The sequence below is a fragment of the Portunus trituberculatus genome, chromosome 41, assembly GCF_017591435.1.
Source record: "Portunus trituberculatus isolate SZX2019 chromosome 41, ASM1759143v1, whole genome shotgun sequence".
Classification (NCBI taxonomy): Eukaryota; Metazoa; Arthropoda; class Malacostraca; order Decapoda; family Portunidae; genus Portunus; species Portunus trituberculatus.
In genome coordinates this window covers 31,017,299-31,037,298 of record NC_059295.1, presented here as the reverse complement: position 1 = coordinate 31,037,298, position 20,000 = coordinate 31,017,299, and the positions used below count along the sequence as shown (strand labels likewise).

General features: G+C 38.6%; 2 protein-coding genes across 4 annotated transcripts in view; both read right to left on the bottom strand.

The window, feature by feature from the left end:
- Window positions 1–20,000, bottom strand: part of LOC123516817 (anoctamin-7-like) — a 219,194-nt gene that overhangs the window by 158,342 nt on the left and 40,852 nt on the right. The gene's annotated exons all lie outside the window — the stretch shown is intronic.
- Window positions 1,709–17,595, bottom strand: LOC123516705. The gene is made up of 4 exons (XM_045276307.1): window positions 17,292–17,595; window positions 17,060–17,163; window positions 5,128–5,180; window positions 1,709–1,856 (listed from the first exon to the last, which is right to left on the bottom strand). The coding sequence occupies exons 1-4, from the start codon at window positions 17,593–17,595 to the stop codon at window positions 1,709–1,711; spliced, it is 609 nt and encodes a 202-aa protein (XP_045132242.1).

Genomic DNA, 20,000 nt, shown 5'->3' with positions numbered 1-20,000 from the left:
ACACACCTCACATTTTCTCTCTCTACTACCTTCCTTTACATTGTCGCTTCTCTCACTGCTTCCTCTTCTCTTTTGTCCACCGGTGACGAGGAAATTAGCTCTTCATGTCGCAATTACGAGTATGAGCTCTTATTTCTTTTCTTTCGTGGACATTTGTATTACTGAGGGCGCTTCGTGTGTCTGCTATTGTTTCGCATTTTCACAGCATTATTGTCGAGTTTGTAGAGAATGACCAATTTGATGTAGAAGATGCAAGTAAAGAGAAAATAAAGGTAATGTAAAAGTTAATGGCATGCTAAAATGTTAAAAAATCTGTCATAAGTAAATTTTAACACCATTAATCCCAAAGTAATATTAAAGAAATGCAAGTAAAGAATCAAAGGTGAAATAAGTAAAGTTAAATCACGAAAAGTCATATCTAAAGAAATCATCGAAAACTATAATTATTTGAAAATGTATTACGTTATGTTACTTTTCGATATATTCTAGCAAACATTTTTTTTTTTTCCACCTAATCTATTTTTGTTTCAGAGAATTTCATACCAAGTCGCTGCACACATTTCCTATTTCCTAAAACGCCTTCATGTACGACACAATAGAGGTTATTTCGGTGTTTTAGGGATGCTTATGTAGAGGTTCAGAAATATTAAGTAGAAAATAAATTATACAGACTGTCCTTATACTACCATTTTAACTCCATGTATAATAAATGAAGAATGTTCTCTAGAAATAAACGAAAATAAAGTGTCCTTATTCTTCCCATCCATCTCCCTTACTCGAACTTGATATAAACACAAATTCTGCGCATTGTGATTTGAACAGGAGAAATACGAACACTTTGTAGTCACCATTAATCTCACTTGAACCCAATATACCCGAATTCTGCGCACTTTGATTAAAAAAAAAAAAACAACAGAAAAAAGGTGTTTCCTGGATTCTATGAACTTTTCTCACTTCAACTCAATATATAAGAATTTTATGCACTTTAATTTGAAGGGTAATGGGTATTCATCTTCATCTTCTCCATTTCTCTCTCTGCATTTCGCAAGTATATAAAAGTTCTAAGTGTTTTACTTAACAGGAAAGGCCCAAAAATTACCTCTTGGTTCTTTCTACACTCTGTCAGTCAAGCAAGTGATATAGTGACGGGTGTGAAAGGCTGTGAATTAAATGACCTAAGTGTTCATGAATTCTGATATTTCAAGTAACGCAACTGCAATAGTAAAGAGAAAATACGACATTTTTCCTCATTTAAGGAGTTGAAAAAGCTCAATTTATTTCCTTGACAGTATCTTATTCTTTGTTTTTAGTGTTTGAGTCGAGGGAAAAAGTCATCATTAATCTCTCTCTCTCTCTCTCTCTCTCTCTCTCTCTCTCTCTCTCTCTCTCTCTCTCTCTCTCTCTCTCTGGAATAATCTAACTTCCTCATTCCATGTAGAGTCTAAAGTACCATTTCATTAAACCTTCAAAGTACAACAACTTGATAAATTATTGTTACATTTCCTTCTTAGTTAAAATCAAAGGAACTCAAAAACAGGACACACACACACACACACACACACACACACACAATGAATATATAAATAGCCACAAATAGAATAAAAAAAACAGGTGGCAAAAAATAAAGTAACGCACTCCATCAGCCCATATAGAACAAGAGCTGCACTTTTTTTTTCCACGTGTTATAATTATTTCCTCTTACGCAAATTCAAGCCTCCAGGTCATGCATGTGCGGTTCTTCAAAGGTCAGCAGAGTCCAGTAGAAGGAAGTGTGGGATCTTGGCAAGGAAGGCAGGGTCAAAGGTGGTTCGGGACCAAGTTCACCCACGTGGCAGTGAAGGTATCTCGGCTGGATACTAATAGGGTGGTGATAACAGAGAAGGGTCGGCTCGCTGGTGTCTCCTTACACTTAGAAATCTGTTCCCTTTTTCTCAGAATGTTAAGGTTTTTTCCCTTTTGCGACGGAGGTTTTTTTTTTTACGGTTTCTGGTGTGTGTGTGTGTGTGTGTGTGTGTGTGTGTGTGTGTGTGTGTGTGTGTGTGTGTGTGTGTGTGTTGTGTAGTAATAACAAACGGTTAATTCATACCGCATTATACTAAAAGGACTAGAGTGAGGTTAAGCACTGGACTTACGAAAACTAACGAGGACATATCAGTTGTTAATGGCTCGCATAATGGTGAGAACAGCTCAGGTGGTATTAGTTCGGCATGGCGCCTTTATGGGAGTTATCTGATTAGTTGTCCTGTGGCACAGACCAGACGAGGCGCATCACGAGGGAGCATATGAGGCAGGCACGAGTGACCCAGGAAGTCCCTCCCAAACTGTGTGTGTGTGTGTGTGTGTGTGTGTGTGTGTGTGTGTGTGTGTGTGTGTGTGTGTGTGTGTGTGTGTGTGAGAGAGAGAGAGAGAGAGAGAGAGAGAGAGAGAGAGAGAGAGAGAGAGAGAGAGAGAGAGAGAGAGAGAGAGAGAGAGAGAGAGAGAGAGAGAGAGAGAGAGAGAGAGAGAGACATACACAAATACATACATACAAACAGAGACACACAGACAGACACACAGACAAACAGGAAAAGAAACACAAGGAAAGATGGAAGAGATAACAAGGAAAAACATCTTGCATTACGAAGACACACAGATAAATGACGGAGATTAGAGAAGCGAAACGAGGTAAGAACATCCTTGAGGGGAGAAGGAATACTGATTAGGGATAGATTAAGGGAAGGAAGAGATAATGAAAGGAAATATCGAGAAGGAGATTGGCGGTGTTTACAAAGCGGAAGATTGAGAGCGAGGTGGATGATATGGTGCGTTCGTCATGTTGCAGTTAAGAATTGGTGCATTTTAAAGATTTTTGTTAAGTGTTTACGGAGAGAATGGTTATGATCATTGGAGCAGTAGTAGTAGTAGTAGTAGTAGTAGTAGTAGTAGTAGTAGTAGTAGTAGTAGTAGTAGTAGTAATAATAGTAGTAGTAGCAGTAGTAGTATTAATAGTAGTAGTAGTAGTAGTAGTAGTAGTAGTAGTAGTAGTAGTAGTAGTAGTAGTAGTAGTAGTAGTAGTAGTAGTAGTAGTAGTAGTAGTAGTAGTAGTAGTAGTAGTAGTAGTAGTAGTAGTAGTAGTAGTAGTAGTAGTAGTAGTAGTAGTAGTAGCAACAGCCGCAGCAGCAGCAGCAGCAGCAGCAGCAGTAATAGTAGTATGTATATACTACTATCATGTTTACGTTGCCAAATCTGTTACCAATATATCCCAAGCCACACAAGATCACATAAGCTCCAAGGCTATCCGATATAATGACCTAGGGGCAAAATCTGGAAAATATCAAATAAAGATATCATCCTCTTATTTGTGACCAGTTTGCGGGACTTCGCATGTGCATGAATGTTACTGACTGAGCGACTTGATATTTTTTGCACAATGGGAGAAAAAGCAAGGGGAATCCACAAGCTTTTTTTTACTGAAGCTATCACGATAGAGGGAGAGGGTGGATGAAAAAGGAAGGGAAAGACACCAATACAGGGACTGACGCATATACTGATATTACAAGAGAAATCAAAGTAAAGAAATGAACATGTGTCAGTCATGTGTCATGTTTGCTGCTGACCAGGTCTTTGTTGGCTAGAGAAGTAAATAAGGATTGAACCAAAAAAATATAGACAAAGTGATAAGGAGAAATGAGAGAGAGAGAGAGAGAGAGAGAGAGAGAGAGAGAGAGAGAGAGAGAGAGAGAGAGAGAGAGAGAGAGAGCGCACAAACAGATGCAGATCCGTTGAGACACAAAGTGCATGAAAAGAAGAAGGAAAGAGAATCGAACGATATTCCCCGAAACGCGATGCAGTTGGCAATAAGAGTTGTCAGGCGAGGCTTCGGTACATCATGGTAATAATGTCTGAGAGAACCTGCAGCGCGGCACGAGGCTCGGGCTCTTATATATTTGCAATTTTTCTCTGCATTAGCAATATATCACAGTTTGTAGTAGGTTATGATACACTCCCTTTATTTTTGTTTTCTTTTTCTACAAATTACGCAGCAAGTATATACTTTATTCTCATACAAGGTTAGTGCAGTCGTCCACATCTTTCCACACATACGATTTACAAGCACACACGATATTATTACACACAAAACTAGCATACCTTCGCTTATTCTCACCTAACCCACACACATGTTACCACCCCCTCCCCCCTCCAACACATACACACGTTTTTCTTACACGCAATGCTAGTAGACACTCACATCTGATCCCCAACACACTTACCTACATACAAACATTTTCATTACACCCTCACCCATATCCACACACTTGATACGCCCAAACACACACAAACAAAACAACTACTACACCCTCACACGCACCCAAACACCTATCCACATACACAACATACGTTTTCATTACAAACAAAACTTCGGAACACGTCGCCTAAACTCCTCTGAACCCACCTCCTCTTCTCTGATGGATGCGTCTTAAATGAGAAACGGACACTTGAAGGAGGCCTGCATTTCTTCAACCACCTGTCTGCGAGGGAGAAATGAGTGGAGAGGCAGTTACGGAGAGAATATATCATCCCCACGCACCTGCTAAAGCCACTTGTCTGAGGTAAATGTGCGCGGTGGTTATTTCTCGCTCACAGGAGACAGCAGCGCATCACGAGGATAGTCTTGTGGTGCTTGCAGTGAGGTGGTGTACTATAAGGCAGGGCAGGAATAATGCATATAACCACAGATGATTGCAATAAGGAGGTACAATGTGGCAAAACAAACCAATAGATACAACGCTGCATTGAAGAACGTGCAAGACATACATTCACAACACTAAGAACACACAGATGGCAGTCTACAATCACCACCTGCGTAGTTTCTCTTGGCGGGCATGAATGTCATCACAGGAATTGTTCTCAAAGCAGCTTCTCATACAAGTCAAGGAAACCAAGTCGACGCTTTAATAAACTATCCAAAAATTATCATACAGTATCTCTTATAGTGACGAGCTCCTTTCAGGGCCTCTTCAAGATCCATAAAGACGACACAGAGCTACCCACTCACTCTTTGAAGCTGAGAAGACTGAGTGGGATAACATTCTTGCAACTTTGTGGGCGGAGGTATTGAATACAGACAGACGGTAGATGAAATGTCACCAGTTGGTAAAGAAACACTGTAGTGCCTTTATGACTGAACTATGTGGTTTGTCCTGGGAATGAAGAGTGGAGAGTTGTAAATGAAACACACTAAAGAGTTGAGAGAAGGAAAGCCATAATTTGAACTACATATAAAAAACATTTGAAACATTTTTTGGCATAGATGTGCTACTAACACTCATATACAAGTAAACTGATCCAGCCCTACTAGAGCCTATTACTACTGAATAGTGTACTGATTATGGGTTTTCTTTAGTTTTTATATCCATTAACCAGTCGGTTTGTTTCATAAATAAAGGTGTGATTAAACAATAATCTGACACACCACGAGATTTATTCCCCTCACTATTTCTCTTCAAGACAATCTTACAGTACGTTACCATTCATTCCATCTCTAATCCAAACACACTTCCTATTATTTCTCTCGTCTTTTTTTCCTCTCCTATTCTATAAATCTTATTTACATCCCAATTTTTCCATCTCCATTTTCTTCCAATATTCTGATCTTCCACGTCTGCACTACCCAGCTCTTCTACGTAGTACCCCCACCTAATACCTAATTTCCCTCAGCAAACTCTACCTTTACATCTCCCTTCCTGCCTTTCATTACCTATCTCCCTCCACATGCCTTACTCCTGCTCCTGCTCCTGCTCCTGCTCCTGCTCCACCTCCTCCATCACCTCTTCCACCTCCTCCACCACCTCCTCCACCACCTCCTCCTCCTCCTCCTCCTCCTCCTCCTCCTCCTCCTCCTCCTTCAGGCTATACTTCCTCATCACCATCTTATCATGTCTCCGTTTGTTTTTTGCCAGAATCGTGATTAAAACTTTCCTCCCTTTTAACCACGTTGGAAGAAGGGCAAAGAAATCGTAATGTTTTCCAAGTTCCTATCAACTTTCTCCACCGCCTTCGCCTCGCATCGTCTGAGTGGGTGAAAGGAAAAAGAGCAAACAAGAACCAAGAAGTAACTTTTTTTTTCATCGCAACATTGTCAAGTTGTTAGAAAAAAAACTTCAAATATATGAAAAAATACGTTTAATGATTTACATAAAAGGTTTGTACGTTTGTGTGTGTGTGTGTGTGTGTGTGTGTGTGTGTGTGTGTGTGTGTGTGTGTGTGTGTGTGTGTGTGTGCTGACCTTTTTCATTTTGTCCTGAATCTTAGTCGTACACCCAGTAGTAGTAGCAGTAGCAGTAGCAGTAGCAGTAGCAGCAGTAGCAGCAGCAGCAGCAGCAGCAGCAGCAGCAGCAATAGTAAGAGTAGTAGTAGTAGTAGTAGTAGCAATAGTAGTAGTAGTAGTAGTAGTAGTAGTAGTAGCAATAGTAGTAGTAGTAGTAGTAGTAGTAGTAGTAGTAGTAGTAGTAGTAGTAGTAGTAGTAGTAGTAGTAGTAGTAGTAGTAGTAGTAGCAGTAGTAAGAGTAATAGTAAGAGTAGTAGTAGTAGTAGTAGTAGTAGTAGTAGTAGTAGTAGTAGTAGTAGTAGTGTCGACGGTGGTGGTGGTAGCGATAAATCTATAATGCTCTACAGGTGATCACTTAAAATATCTCTGAAATATATTTCATCAATGAATTCAAGATATTTTTATGCTACTTCCCTAATGACCAAGCGTTCTTAGACACAACTGGCCCCGGTAGTTTCTCCGGTGAGCTCAGGCACACTCAGCTTCAAATGTGTTTCTTATTTACTATATTCATCCTTTTTTATAAAGAATTCATCACAGTATTGTGTTATCTTTGCTTTCTGTATCTCATCTTCTTTTTCCGTCATCGCTTTTTTTTTCTCTATTCTCGCCTTTGCTAATTTAATACAATATATTTTCCTTATCCCTACTTCATCCTAACACTCTCTCTCTCTCTCTCTCTCTCTCTCTCTCTCTCTCTCTCTCTCTCTCTCTCTCTCGCTAACTAAGCCAATGCACCACAAACACTACCATCACCACAACCACCACCACCACCATGTAGATCACCAGTACTGCAGTCACACCACCAAACCACAGCTCCCCACCACCACTGCATCACCACTGCAATGTCACTTCCTATCGTCACTGCCCACCACCGCTGCGTCACCACTGCACTTCTAGACGAAACAACGCGGCCGTCACTGCTACACCATTTTTTACGGCGCAAAGAAAAAATGAATAAAAAGGCTTTCTTTGCTTTTCTTTCTTTTCACCACCACCACCACCACTGCCACTGCCACCAAAATAACCTATACTATTTACTTACTTCTCAGCCCATCTTCCTTTGATTAGAGACATTTGATCAGTTAGACGTTCATCTCCGTCTTCAGTAATAATGTAAAAACTGTTTCCTCTTCCACCCCTCTGTGTACAAACTCTCTCTCTCTCTCTCTCTCTCTCTCTCTCTCTCTCTCTCTCTCTCTCTCTCTCTCTCTCTACGTGGGTCTAAATTCATTGACCTTCCTTCTTCGCTTTCCCCACCTTTCTTCTTTCTTAGGTGTTCATTATCACTACTAATTTATCTTCCTCCACTATGTTCGTACTCTCTCCTGGTCTTTTTCCATTCAATGAGCGCAAATCTCTATCCTTTCCTAGTCGTTCTCCTCGCCTTTCTCCTTCATTAGCTCCTCACTAACATTGCTACTATGTCCTCTTCCTTCTCCATTCACGTAGCCTTTTTACTGATCTCTCTTTCTTCGTGAGCTTCATTCATTGTTTTTTCCTCCTCGCTCTACTCGCCTCTCTCCTTGCCTTCTTTCTTAAGTCTCAGCTAATACCACTTCTATTTCCTCTTCTCCTCTTCTTATTTCCTCCTGACTGGTGAATCCCAGCCACTGCACTTTCTCCTTTGCTCTTCTCGCCTCTCTCCTTCCTTCCTTTCTTGCTTTACCCACTGACACTGCATAGCTATTACTTTACTCTTTTTCCCGCTTTCACTTTTTCCTCCTCCTCCTCCTCCTCCTCCTCCTCTTCCTCTCCTTCTGTAGGCTATTTCCATCTGTTCCTTCCTGCTCCATTATTCCCAAGCGGCCCCAGGCTCTCTCTCTCTTCCTTTCCTTCTTTCCTTCTCTTCCCTTTTCGCTTCTTCCTTCTTTCTTCCTGATCCTCCTCCTTTTTTCTCGCTTCCCTCTTCCAAGGAATTCAAGCTGTACGATCCACACACTGAAAATGTCAAGTAATTCTAATACTGATGCACTGCTCTCTCTCTCTCTCTCTCGTGTGTGTGTGTGTGTGTGTGTGTGTGTGTGTGTGTGTGTGTGTGTGTGTGTGTGTGTGTGTGTGTGTGTGTGTGTGTGTGTGTGTGTGTGTTGCACGATCTCTGTTTTTGACAAGTTAAAATTTTGATGGACAAAATTCTTTGGGGTTTTGACGCCCCCGTGTGTCCCGGCGCACACTGTTATCACCTGCAAGTACCAAGTGTTATCAGTTACTCTTTTATTCGCGGTTAAAAAAAAAATACATGAGATTTCTTTAAAATATTACTGCTAATATTGTTGTAAATTTACATTCAAATAACTGTTAAAAGAAACTACAATGGCAAAAATAAAGTTGATTCCCGCTCATCAAAGCACTTGCACATAATCTTGCAGTTTTTTTTTCTTGATGCACTTTACATGTTTTCTTACAACCAAACTATCGCTATCATCGCAAGTTTATATTCAAAGTACTAAACTACAAAATTAAGAAAATCTAGTACAAAAATATACAGAAAGTTGTACCGGAAAAGTTCTAAAGCACTAAACGGATTAAAAAAAAAAAAAAAAAAAAACTGAAAAGCAAGACTCATGTGTGTACGAAGAAATTTGGTGGCGTCTTTAAGCTGAGCGGGAAGGATGAGGCGATTTGAATGTGGAAACGTGGTGGTGCATTGCGGTGTTTGCTCAGTGTGGCGGTGCTGGACATGCTTGAGTGAGGGACTGACATACTTACAGGGAGTTCCGGCAAAGAATGAAAACACCGTACGATGCAGAGATGAACAACTGAAGAAAACTCGTATACACACAAGCGGATCCCGTAACACTCTTGACAAAGGCAACCACATTCTCAAGCACTTCCGCTTCCTCTCTGTAGTGGACGTACTTACATATACACACAAACGTATCCTGTAACATTATTCAAACAAGAGCCTATATTCTCAAACACGCCAGCGTCTTATCTCAATCACTTTTAGCGGCTGCCACTGTAGTGAAAGTTACTGGAGTTTTGAAGGGTGTGGTGGACATTCTATACACACAAAGTTAATCCCATGACATTGTGAAAACAAGGAAACTAGATTCTCACACTCTTTAGCGTATGATTTTTAATATGTTGCATTGAGCGTTAAAAGATTTTTTATTGATATTTGAACAAAATTCTCTGTCATCAGTTGGAATAACATGGAGAAACGTAAAAGACAATTTATAATAGTCCTATCTCGACCACTTAGAATAGTGAAAGTTAATAGAATTTCCAAGGGTGTTTTCGCGAGTAATATAGGGATGCATGAACATGAAATTTGCACCATCAATGAGACAAATGCCCATGATACCTCAACTATTCATCTGTACAGCCTTTGGAAACAGTTCTTTAAGAAAGGTGATACAGAACACAAAGAAGAGGAGTTAATGTAGCGTAGGGAGTGGGAGAGAGCAGCTCCTCTTTGCTAATCTCAGAATGGGTGTGTTATTCGTGTCTCCCGTCTTGCGTAAAATGAAGGGCGAGGTTCATATAGCAGCTCCACCAACACCACTGCGTCGTGAGTGGTTTTCCTATTATGTATATATATATATATATATATATATATATATATATATATATATATATATATATATATATATATATATATATATATCCTTTACTTTATTATAAATGTGTATTTCCATGTTCGTGTGTGTGTAAAGATATAGTTATTAGTTTGTCAAATGTTTGAATTATGTGACATTTTTGTGTGTTTAATAGTAACTTAATAATTTTCTTTTGTTTGCAGATTCTCAATTTTCAATTTGTCTATTTATTGTTTTTATTTTTTATTCTAAATAATCATATATATTTTTGTATTGATGAATTTGATTTAATATTTCATTTGTTCCTTTTTTTTATCTATAATCGTTATAATTTACCACTTCACTGCTTGAGAAAGGAACATTTTTCTGAAACGAATGAAGTGTTGCTCTTTTCGTGCGTGTTGTATAATGAATGAAATGTAAAGGCTTGAAGACTTGCGTGCAGGCGGGGCGTCACACAACGCTGCCTGGACGCTGGGCAAACACACCTTTTTCTTTGCCGTCGTTCCAGAATTGTCATTTTTCTTCTGAGTTATGCCCAAACATCGTTTAACTGTTCTGCTATTATCATAGAGTATCGTGTATTTTTTCCTCCAAAATAATCTGATTACTTTTGTGATTATCTTAGAATATTGTCACACACCTTAATTTATAAAATGTTTTGCAACCTTTGTCTTCATTTAAGAATACTGTCTTTTTTTTAGTCATTTCGAATATTTAGTAACTTTCTTTATCATTATCCCAGAATATTGGTCGCCTTAGTACAGTGGGACGGCGTTGTTTGAAGTTGTTCTTGGGCGCAATGGTTGGAATCCTGGCCACGGTCGGAGGGCAGACACGCCATCCACTCGTGGTAACGGTTCCAAAATTCCAAAGCCAAAGTTATTCGTTAGGAGGCGTCATCGTAACACTGATAGACTACGTAAACAGGACGTACAACAGAAATCCTAGGATAATGAGTAAACTTTTAAGAATATTCTGGTATACTATGTACTAACTTTTCTTTTGTAATCATCCTAAAATATAGCATTTCTTTTTTGTTTGATTTATCAAATAAAATTTATTAATCTTCTGTTTTGTATTTATCTTAGATTATTGTATCATATTTCCTCCTTACGACTGAAGTTACCTTAAAAACTGCGTCGCTTCTTTTTTTTTCCTAATCATCCTTGAACACCGCGTTACTTTGCACTGCGTAACAAATTATCATAGAATACAGGTTCGCTTTCTCTAATTATACGAAATATTACGTAACTTTCTTTTCATAAAATATTCACTACTTTCTTCTCAACATCCCAACACATTCCATAAACTTCCTAACAATGCTATTCACTACGGCATCCTTCACCTCTACAAAGGACGCTCCACTATACAAAGGCTCTACATATTAAGCAACGAGAATATACCACCCAATGATCGGAGTGCCAGCTGGTGACCCCCATGGCCTAGCACGCCATCGCCTCCTATTGACTAATTCCTCCCTATACATTGTCAGGCAGTGTGGGGGCGCCGAGCAGCAGGTGGCGTTATCAAATGAGCATAGATAGCATGGAAAAGAAGGTATTAACAAGTAAATTATCTGAACACGACTGTAATGGGCCACCTGAGGTCGGGGACGAGAGAGAGAGAGAGAGAGAGAGAGAGAGAGAGAGAGAGAGAGAGAGAGAACAACAACTACTACTACTACTACTACTACTACTACTACTACTACTACTACTACTACTACTACTACTACTACTACTACTACTACATCTACTACTACTACTAATAATAATAATAATAATAATACTACAATGGAGGAGGAGGAGGAGGAGAATAAGAGGAGGAAGAGAAAGACGAGGAGTACCGAACCATGGGTCATTATCTCTTCAAAGCCAACACTAATTAATGTATATATTTGATACAGAGAGCAAGGAAGAAGACAAAGAAGAATTAGTAGCAAATTACGAAGAAGAGGAATAGAAGGAGGGCGAGAAGGAGGAAGAGGAGAAGAAGGAAGAAGAGGAGGATATTATTAAGAGGAAAAAATAGGAGGAAGAGGAGAAGAAGAAGGGAGAAGAGGAGGATATTATTTAGAGAAAAAAAAGTGGATGAGGCAAAAAAATGAAGAAGAGTGAAAAAAGGAGAACCAGGAAGAGAAGTGTTGGGAGGACGAAAAAAAAGAGAAGATGAATTAGCGAAAGAAGTAAAAAAAATAATGAGGAAGGAAAGGTGCGGCGTGAGATGAGAACCAGAATGAGGCAGAAGAGAAAAGCAGCCGGAGAAGAGAATTAGAAGAGAATTACAAGAGAAGAACAAAGACAACAACTAGTAAACAACATATACAATGAATACCTGTTATGATTTGTGAAATAAAACTACTGGACAACCTGTAAGAGAACCAGAGAGAAAAGAAAAAGAGGGAGAGTAAAAGGAATAAAAAAGGAAAGACAGGAAAATGAAGATGAAGTGCAGTATGAGGAAAACAATTACAAACACTGATAAGTAATACAAGCAGAAAGAGACCGCCAGATTCTTGAAAGGCGGCTTCATTTCACTACACTAATTACGAGCATTAGAGAAAGGAGAACACAGTGGAACGAAGAAGAGGAGAAGGAGCAGGAAGTGAAGGGAGATAAGGAGGACCAGGAATCGAAGGAGGAGGAGGAGGAAGAGCAGGAAGTGAAGGAGGATGAGGAAGAGTAGGAGAAGTAGGAGGTTAGATTGGTGACTGTCTCAAGGGAACATTTAAGGTTAATCCACTTCCTGCTACACTGCATATTAATGACAGGACGGTATTAGCGCCGAGCCTCGCAGAGAGAAAGGGAGATCTGAGTTATATTGCAATGCTAGTTAGTAACTATTGTAATTGAAGTTCTGTTTCCAGAGGTAGTAGTAGTAGTAGTAGTAGTAGTTGTAGTTGTAGTTGTAGTTGCAGTAGTTGTAGTTGTAGTTGTAGTAGTTGTAGTTGTAGTTGTAGTAGTTGTAGTAGTTGTAGTTGTAGTAGTTGTAGTAGTTGTAGTAGTAGTAGTAGTAGTAGTAGTAGTAGTAGCAGCAGCAGCAGCAGCAGCAGCAGCAGCAGTAGTAGTAGTAGTAGTAGTAGTAGTAGTAGTAGTAGTAGTAGTACCAGCAGCAGCAGCAGCAGTAGTGTCAGAAGTCGTACATTAGTAGTACAGACAATTTCATTATCACAGTACTTACTATATTTTTTGTATCTTTGACATGGACAAACAAACTAATATTACTAAAGATGATAATATATATTTTTTTCATAGTTCAGTATATATGGTCTTTTTAAATATAACTCAATGCTACTTCAGAGTGAACTAGAAGGCCTTGATCCTGAAGAGATTTGCTCCATATATTCCCTGCCTGTCTGGCTCATTATACGGAAACAATTCTGTACAAAGTATAAAACATAAATCGTCAATACAATAAAAAGATCAGAATAATCTCCACGCGTCATTCGGCCTCAAATTGTGAAGTTCGTCCTTAATTACCAAACTTATGAGCCATGACAAGATAAACACATCACAACCTTCAGAATGAAATTGCATATATGGTGAAATGATTGCTTTTAATCTCTGGTGGACCGAATAATTTCCTCACTAAATTAATTAAGTTTACATAAAATGCTGTATCAACATTTTACTTGACTTTTTTCGTGTACGTCACCAATTCATTAACTCTGAGCATTTCTTTTATATCACAAATATTAGATTACTCGTTCCCTGCTGCATGAAATGGTAATCCATATATAGCAACTAATTCTTTTTAGTAAATCATATTACACTTTATTTTTGTCCATAGAGTTCAACGGCTGCACAAATATAGGTGTTAGTAGTGGTAGTAGCAGTAGCAGTAGCAGTAGCAGTAGCAGTAGCAGTAGCAGCAGCAGCAGCAGCAGCAGTAGCAGAAGCACCAGCAACAGCAGCAGTAGTAGTAGTAGTAGTAGTAGTAGTAGTAGTAGTAGTAGTAGTAGTAGTAGTAGTAGTAGTAGTAATATCAGAAGTTTGCCAGTCCTTCCCACACTGTTGTAATGAATATCAATTTCAATGAATTTGGCACAACAGACCACAACGACAGTCATAAAGTGCAGAGCAGATAAAATTATACTAGAATCCATAACCATAACAATAATTTTTCTCTCATTTTTCTATATTGTATTCCTCAGTCCACCAACAGTGCGTCATTACGTCCACATTTCACTGTACTATATACATGTTCTTGCCTTTTCTTTTTCTTTTCTTTTTTATATTGAGCAGAACCGTCAGTCAGTCAGTCAGTCTCTCTCTCTCTCTCTCTCTCTCTCTCTCTCTCTCTCTCTCTCTCTCTCTCTCTCTCTCTCTCTCTCTCTCTCTCTCAATTTCTACCCCTCAGCTTTAAATCTCCAGTTCCTTTTCTCTTCTTCTCTTTCATTTATTGTTGTGCAAGTCTGATTTGCTCTTTCTCATTTTTTTTTTCCTCCTTCGCCTTGTTCACTCCATCAATGCAACAATAAGGGAGAACCAACGGAGACGAGGGTGCATTGAAGTCTTAAAATAGCTAGGCAGAAAGAGAGAGAGAGAGAGAGAGAGAGAGAGAGAGAGAGAGAGAGAGAGAGAGAGAGAGAGAGAGAGAGAGAGAGAGAGAGAGAGAGAGAGAGAGAGAGAGAGAGAGAGAGAGAGAGAGAGAGAGAGAGAGAGAGAGAGAGAGAGAGAGAGAGAGAGAGAGAGAGAGAGGATGGGGATTAATGGCAAATATGATGTTCAACTTTTATTATCACAGTTAAATGTTTACAATTGAAAAAACAAAAAATCAGTTGAACAAGACTATAATATTGTAAGAAAAATAATTTCTCAAACTCAAAGAGCAGTCTGTACGTATCTTTTGAGCTACAGTCCATTATTCGCGTCAGAAATACATCACCCAGTTAAAGGATCCACGAGAGAAGAGAAGTAGGACGGCAATAATGTGCGCAAGGGAAAAGATGAGCCGGTAAATGGAACAGACCAAAAGAGATTTGCGAGCTGAAGGAAGCGAGAAGAAAATAATGGGCAGTGGAATGGTGGAATGGAAGAAATGAGGTTATGAGAGAGAGAGAGAGAGAGAGAGAGAGAGAGAGAGAGAGAGAGAGAGAGAGAGAGAGAGAGAGAGAGAGAGAGAGAGAGAGATCGTAAAATAATACTTTTACACAGAAAGTCTGTTTAAAAAAAAAATCCCAAAAGCACCCACAAGAGATAATACATTTTTCAGTGTTTAGAGATGATTGAAAGACATGCCGTCAGGAAATTAATCAAAAAAATATTAAGAAATACAAAACACTACATAAGATGAGTGTGAAAAATCAAGGCAATCTTCTAGAATGATAACAACTGGAGCTTTGCAGTAGTACAGACAAAATACGGGATGCAACTTACGCCCGTGAGTGAGAGAATCAGAACTGTTAGAAGAGAGGTACTTGCAATAACAATAACCATGAAAATAACAGTATAAGATAGTAAAAGTTGCAACATTACAGTGGCGAGGGAGAGAATCCGGACAGTCTGTTAGAGGAGAAGAGATGAGAAGAGAAAACCTTTTTGACTCTTGGACTCTTAACAGCCAGGTGGAAAATGAGACAGTAAGAGCAGGAAACATTTGTATGAGTGTGTTGGGAGAAAAGGCGATTTTTTTTTGTTTATATCTGTATTACATTTTATCAAAGGAAGAAGCGAAACGGAAGACCGGGAAAGGAAAGACCAAAATAAGAAGATGGAGACATGATTGAAGGAAAAGAAAGGAAGAAAAATAAAAGAATACAATATAAATGGAATGATGATCAAAATCCGAGAAAAGGAGAAAGGGAAACGAAAACTAATGATAAAAGTGAATGAAAAGATAGAAAAGCGGAAAAGTAGTGAAGAAAAAAAGGGGAAAATCATATATTGAAGAGAGAGAGAGAGAGAGAGAGAGAGAGAGAGAGAGAGAGAGAGAGAGAGAGAGAGAGAGAGAGAATCTTCATCCTTTCGTTTAATGTTTTCAAAGAATTATATCCGAGATTTCCAAGAGACCGAAGCAATTACTTTTCATATAAAGGAAGGAAAGAGAAAAGGACTGCGAAGGAAAACATGGTGGGAAGAAGAAAGGATGAAAGTGGGCAAATAATAAAGACGTGGAACCTTATCTTTTTAGACTCTATAAACTTAACCTAACCTAAACAAATCAACCCTAACTTAACTTAATCCAATCTAACCAATAACCTAACTTACTATAAGCGAACTCAACCTAACCTAACCTAAGCAAACTAACCTTACTTTGGAACCGTAATCATCACCAGTACATCATCCAGTTTTGACATTCATACCAACACTACAACTATCACTATTATAACCACCATCACCATCAAACTTATCATCATTCATATATTATCACTATACCACCACCATCAAAATCATCATCACCATTAGTAGAATATATCCATTCCTATATCTACATTAATACCCTCACCATTACCAACACCAAAATATACCAACAAGATCATCACCACCATATTCTCAGTCACATACTTTTTTCATCATCATTGCTATACCACCAAACCACCATCACCATTAATACAACTTCCTCATTCCCGTCTTTACATTAATGCTCTCACCATCACAGTACCAATTTAGCCACCACCTCCACCAAACTTCCATTACTACAACCATCACCATTTATACAACATTCCCATTTCTATCTGTACATTATTGTTCTCACCATCACTGCATCACCATAGCCACTACGTCCACCACACTTCCATTACTACAACCTTCTTCTTCTGCAGCTGCTCCCATGTTCATATGGGGTCGCTGTTCCTCACTAGTCTTCTCCACAAGGCTCTGTCCCCAAACTCCTCTCCACTCAATCCTCTCTCCCTCAGGTCCTCTCCAATACGATCCTTCCATCTTTTCTTTGGCCTGCCACGTCGTCTTCTTCCCTCCACTTCCATATCCAATATCCTTCTGCCGACATATCCTTCTTCTCGCCTTTTGATATGACCGAACCATCGCATTCTCCTTTCTTGTACTTTCTTTGTCACCTCCGTTACTTTGGCTGTTCCTCTTATAAAATTGTTTCTCACTTTATCCCTCCTTGTCACCCCAAGCATCCACCTTAACATTCTCATCTCAGCAACCTCCAACTTATTCTCCTGTGCTTTCTTTATTGGCCACGTCTCCGCACCATATAACATGGCAGGTCTAACCACCGATTTGAACACTTTTCCCTTTACTCTTGCACTAATTTTTCGGTCACAGAGCACTCCAGTTGTTCTTTTCCAATTCTTCCAGCCCGATTGGATACGGTGAATGATCTCTCCATCCAGGTTGCCGTCCGCTGATATATGAGAGCCCAAGTATCTGAACTCCTTCACACCCTTTAACTTCATATCTTGCATCCATACTTCACTCTCCTGTCGACCATTAAAATTCAGATACTCCGTCTTCTCCTGCTAATTCTCAAACCTCTCTCCTCCAATGCTCGTCGCCATCTCTCCAACTTTCTCTCCACACCATCTCTACTTTCATCCACCAAGACGATGTCATCCGCGAACAACATAGTCCACGGTGCCTCCTCCTTTATATTTTGAATACTGTCATCCATGAGTAGGTTGAACAGATATGGGCTCAGAGAAGATCCCTGGTGCAGGCCCACTCTCACACAGAACTCCTCTGTTGCTCCCACACTGCTCCTTACCCTCGTCCTTGAGCCTTCGTACATGTCCTGGATCACTCTCACATACTTCTCTGATGCTCCTTTTCTTCTCATACTAGCCCAAACTTCCTGGCGTGGTACTCTATCATAAGCTTTTTCCAAATCAATGAAAATAAGGTGTAACTCTCTTTGTTTCTCCCCATACTTCTCCAGCAGTTGTCTTAGCGCAAAGACAACTGCTGGAGAAGTATGGGGAGAAACAAAGAGAGTTACACCTTACACTTCCATTACTACAACCACACTGGATTAATCTAAATCGCTTATTCAGATCTGATTTGCAAAACCTTTTACATGCACTAAAAAATATGTTTCTTTTATCATTCCGTTTATTTTTCCACTTTGTGTTGAAAGAATGTTATTTTTTATATCTGGAATGCATTAAGTTCCCAGCACCAAGTAGACTTTTATATTTTCTTACTTTTTGCCTCGTATGGAAAATTAAGAAAAAATAAAAACTGCGCGAAATATACGTAAAACAATAATCTGAATTTTTAATGGATTTTTTTTTCCTCCGCTGTTCGTGATAAAGGATATGAGTGTTCCGGTGTTACTTGAGTTTCTTGACAGCTAAAGCCAGATTTTTATGAACGGTGGAATTATTGTGGTTCGTGATGAAAAAAGACATTGTACAGTAATTTTCTCCTGGAATATTTTTTGTTCGTGAAGTGAAGTGTGAGTGGTCCAAAGTTGCTTACGTTTCTTGACAATTAGAGACAGATCATAAGCGGTGGCCCTCAAGTCACTACACGAACACATATTGCAACTGCTGTATCAAACAAATGTGCCCAATACTAACAGATGGAAAGGGAGACTCCATTATTTGTTCGGTGCAGATGTTTAACCCCTTCAGTACTGGGACGCGTTCTTATCATGAGTTTTGGATATGAATTATGAATAGACCATTTTATTTACGTTAAGAAGCTTCTATGGATATCAAAAGATTAAAGGCCAGAGTTTTCACTATTTAAATCGCCACATAAGTTTCTGAAGCTGTATAAAATCACCAAATAAAACCCAGAATATATATGGTAATGCGTCATGGTACTAAAGGGGTTAATATTGTACTTTAAGCTACCATAGACTGACAACAATAAAGTGGACATTTATTTTTATTGATGTGAATATTAAGTACATAAAAGAACTACAATCTTATGTTACTTATTGCATCAAAAGATCCTAAGTTTCAACACTGAACACATATCTTGAGTTCCCTTCATTGCAGGTATTGATCCTGGTCCTGATCTTCTCAACTTCAGCAAGTATTAGTTCGTAGCTTGCTTCTCACTCAAGGCTTTTCGATATGTTAAACTTTCACAACTTGCACCTTATGGCTTCGTCTCTAACGGGAGGTTAATGAAAATAATTGTTATTGTGATGTTCAAAATCCACGAAACGAACGAATGTACAGCAGACATAATAGACGAAAATTGGCCATGCAGGAGTATTTTTCATATATCATTTATGATTTTTTTTCTATATAGTTTCTCTCTCTCTCTCTCTCTCTCTCTCTCTCTCTCTCTCTCTCTCTCTCTCTCTCTCTCTCTCTCTCTCTCTCTCTCTCTCTCTCTCTCTCTCTCTCTCCTTGTTCAATTTCAATATCTCTCTTTGTCCCTTTTCCTTGCTATCGCTTCCTTTCCTTCTCTCTTTCTCTCTGCCCTTCTCCTTCCTGTTCGCTTTCATCCATACGCATAAACTGAGCTAACTTCCTGCAAACAAAAAAAAAGCATCGTACATTGGCTGAAGTGAACCAAAGCCCCTAGCACCTCGGCACGCCATCAGTCACTGGCAATCAAGCAGCAATCAAGACGCATCGCAGGTGTCACGAGGAGCGCCACTCCCTCGAGCCTTAATTGAGACAAGGGAAATGAAGGCAACAGGTACAAGTCTTTGTCTTCCCCTGAGACCCATGAGGTGCTGGTGACACACGGGAGGTATTGGGTAATGTATCATGCAATCAGACTCAAGTACGTATCCTAATTAAGATATATATATATATATATATATATATATATATATATATATATATATATATATATATATATATATATATATATATATATGTATATATATATATATATATATATATATATATATATATATATATATATATATATATATATATATATATATATATATATATATATATATATATATATATATATATATATATATATATATATATATATATATATATATATATATATATATATATATATATATATATATATATGTAGATTTAACTGCAGAGGTAAAAGTTATATTTATTTTTTTAACATATGGTTGATGTGAATGTATTGTTTGTAAATGTCTAAGGAACAACATTGCTTGTTTAATTCCTTTTCCGTCTTTTTAGAAAAAATAACTCATTTATTTTGAATGGTATGAATTAAAACAATGCTAAAGTAACGTAATTCACACATTTCCTCAGATTTTCTTTTCACTATTTTTACATTTTTATT

Excerpts from the sequence above, each read along its gene's own strand:
- LOC123516705 (XM_045276307.1), bottom strand. The coding sequence starts at position 17,595 with ATGAGAAGAAAAGGAGCATCAGAGAAGTATGTGAGAGTGATCCAGGAC. Across the intron at positions 17,164-17,291 it reads ACGAGCATTGGAGGAGAGAG|CGGACGGCAACCTGGATGGA; the intron begins GTTTGAGAATTA and ends CTCATATATCAG. Across the intron at positions 1,857-5,127 it reads CAGTGTTTCTTTACCAACTG|TATCCAGCCGAGATACCTTC; the intron begins GTGACATTTCAT and ends CCACCCTATTAG.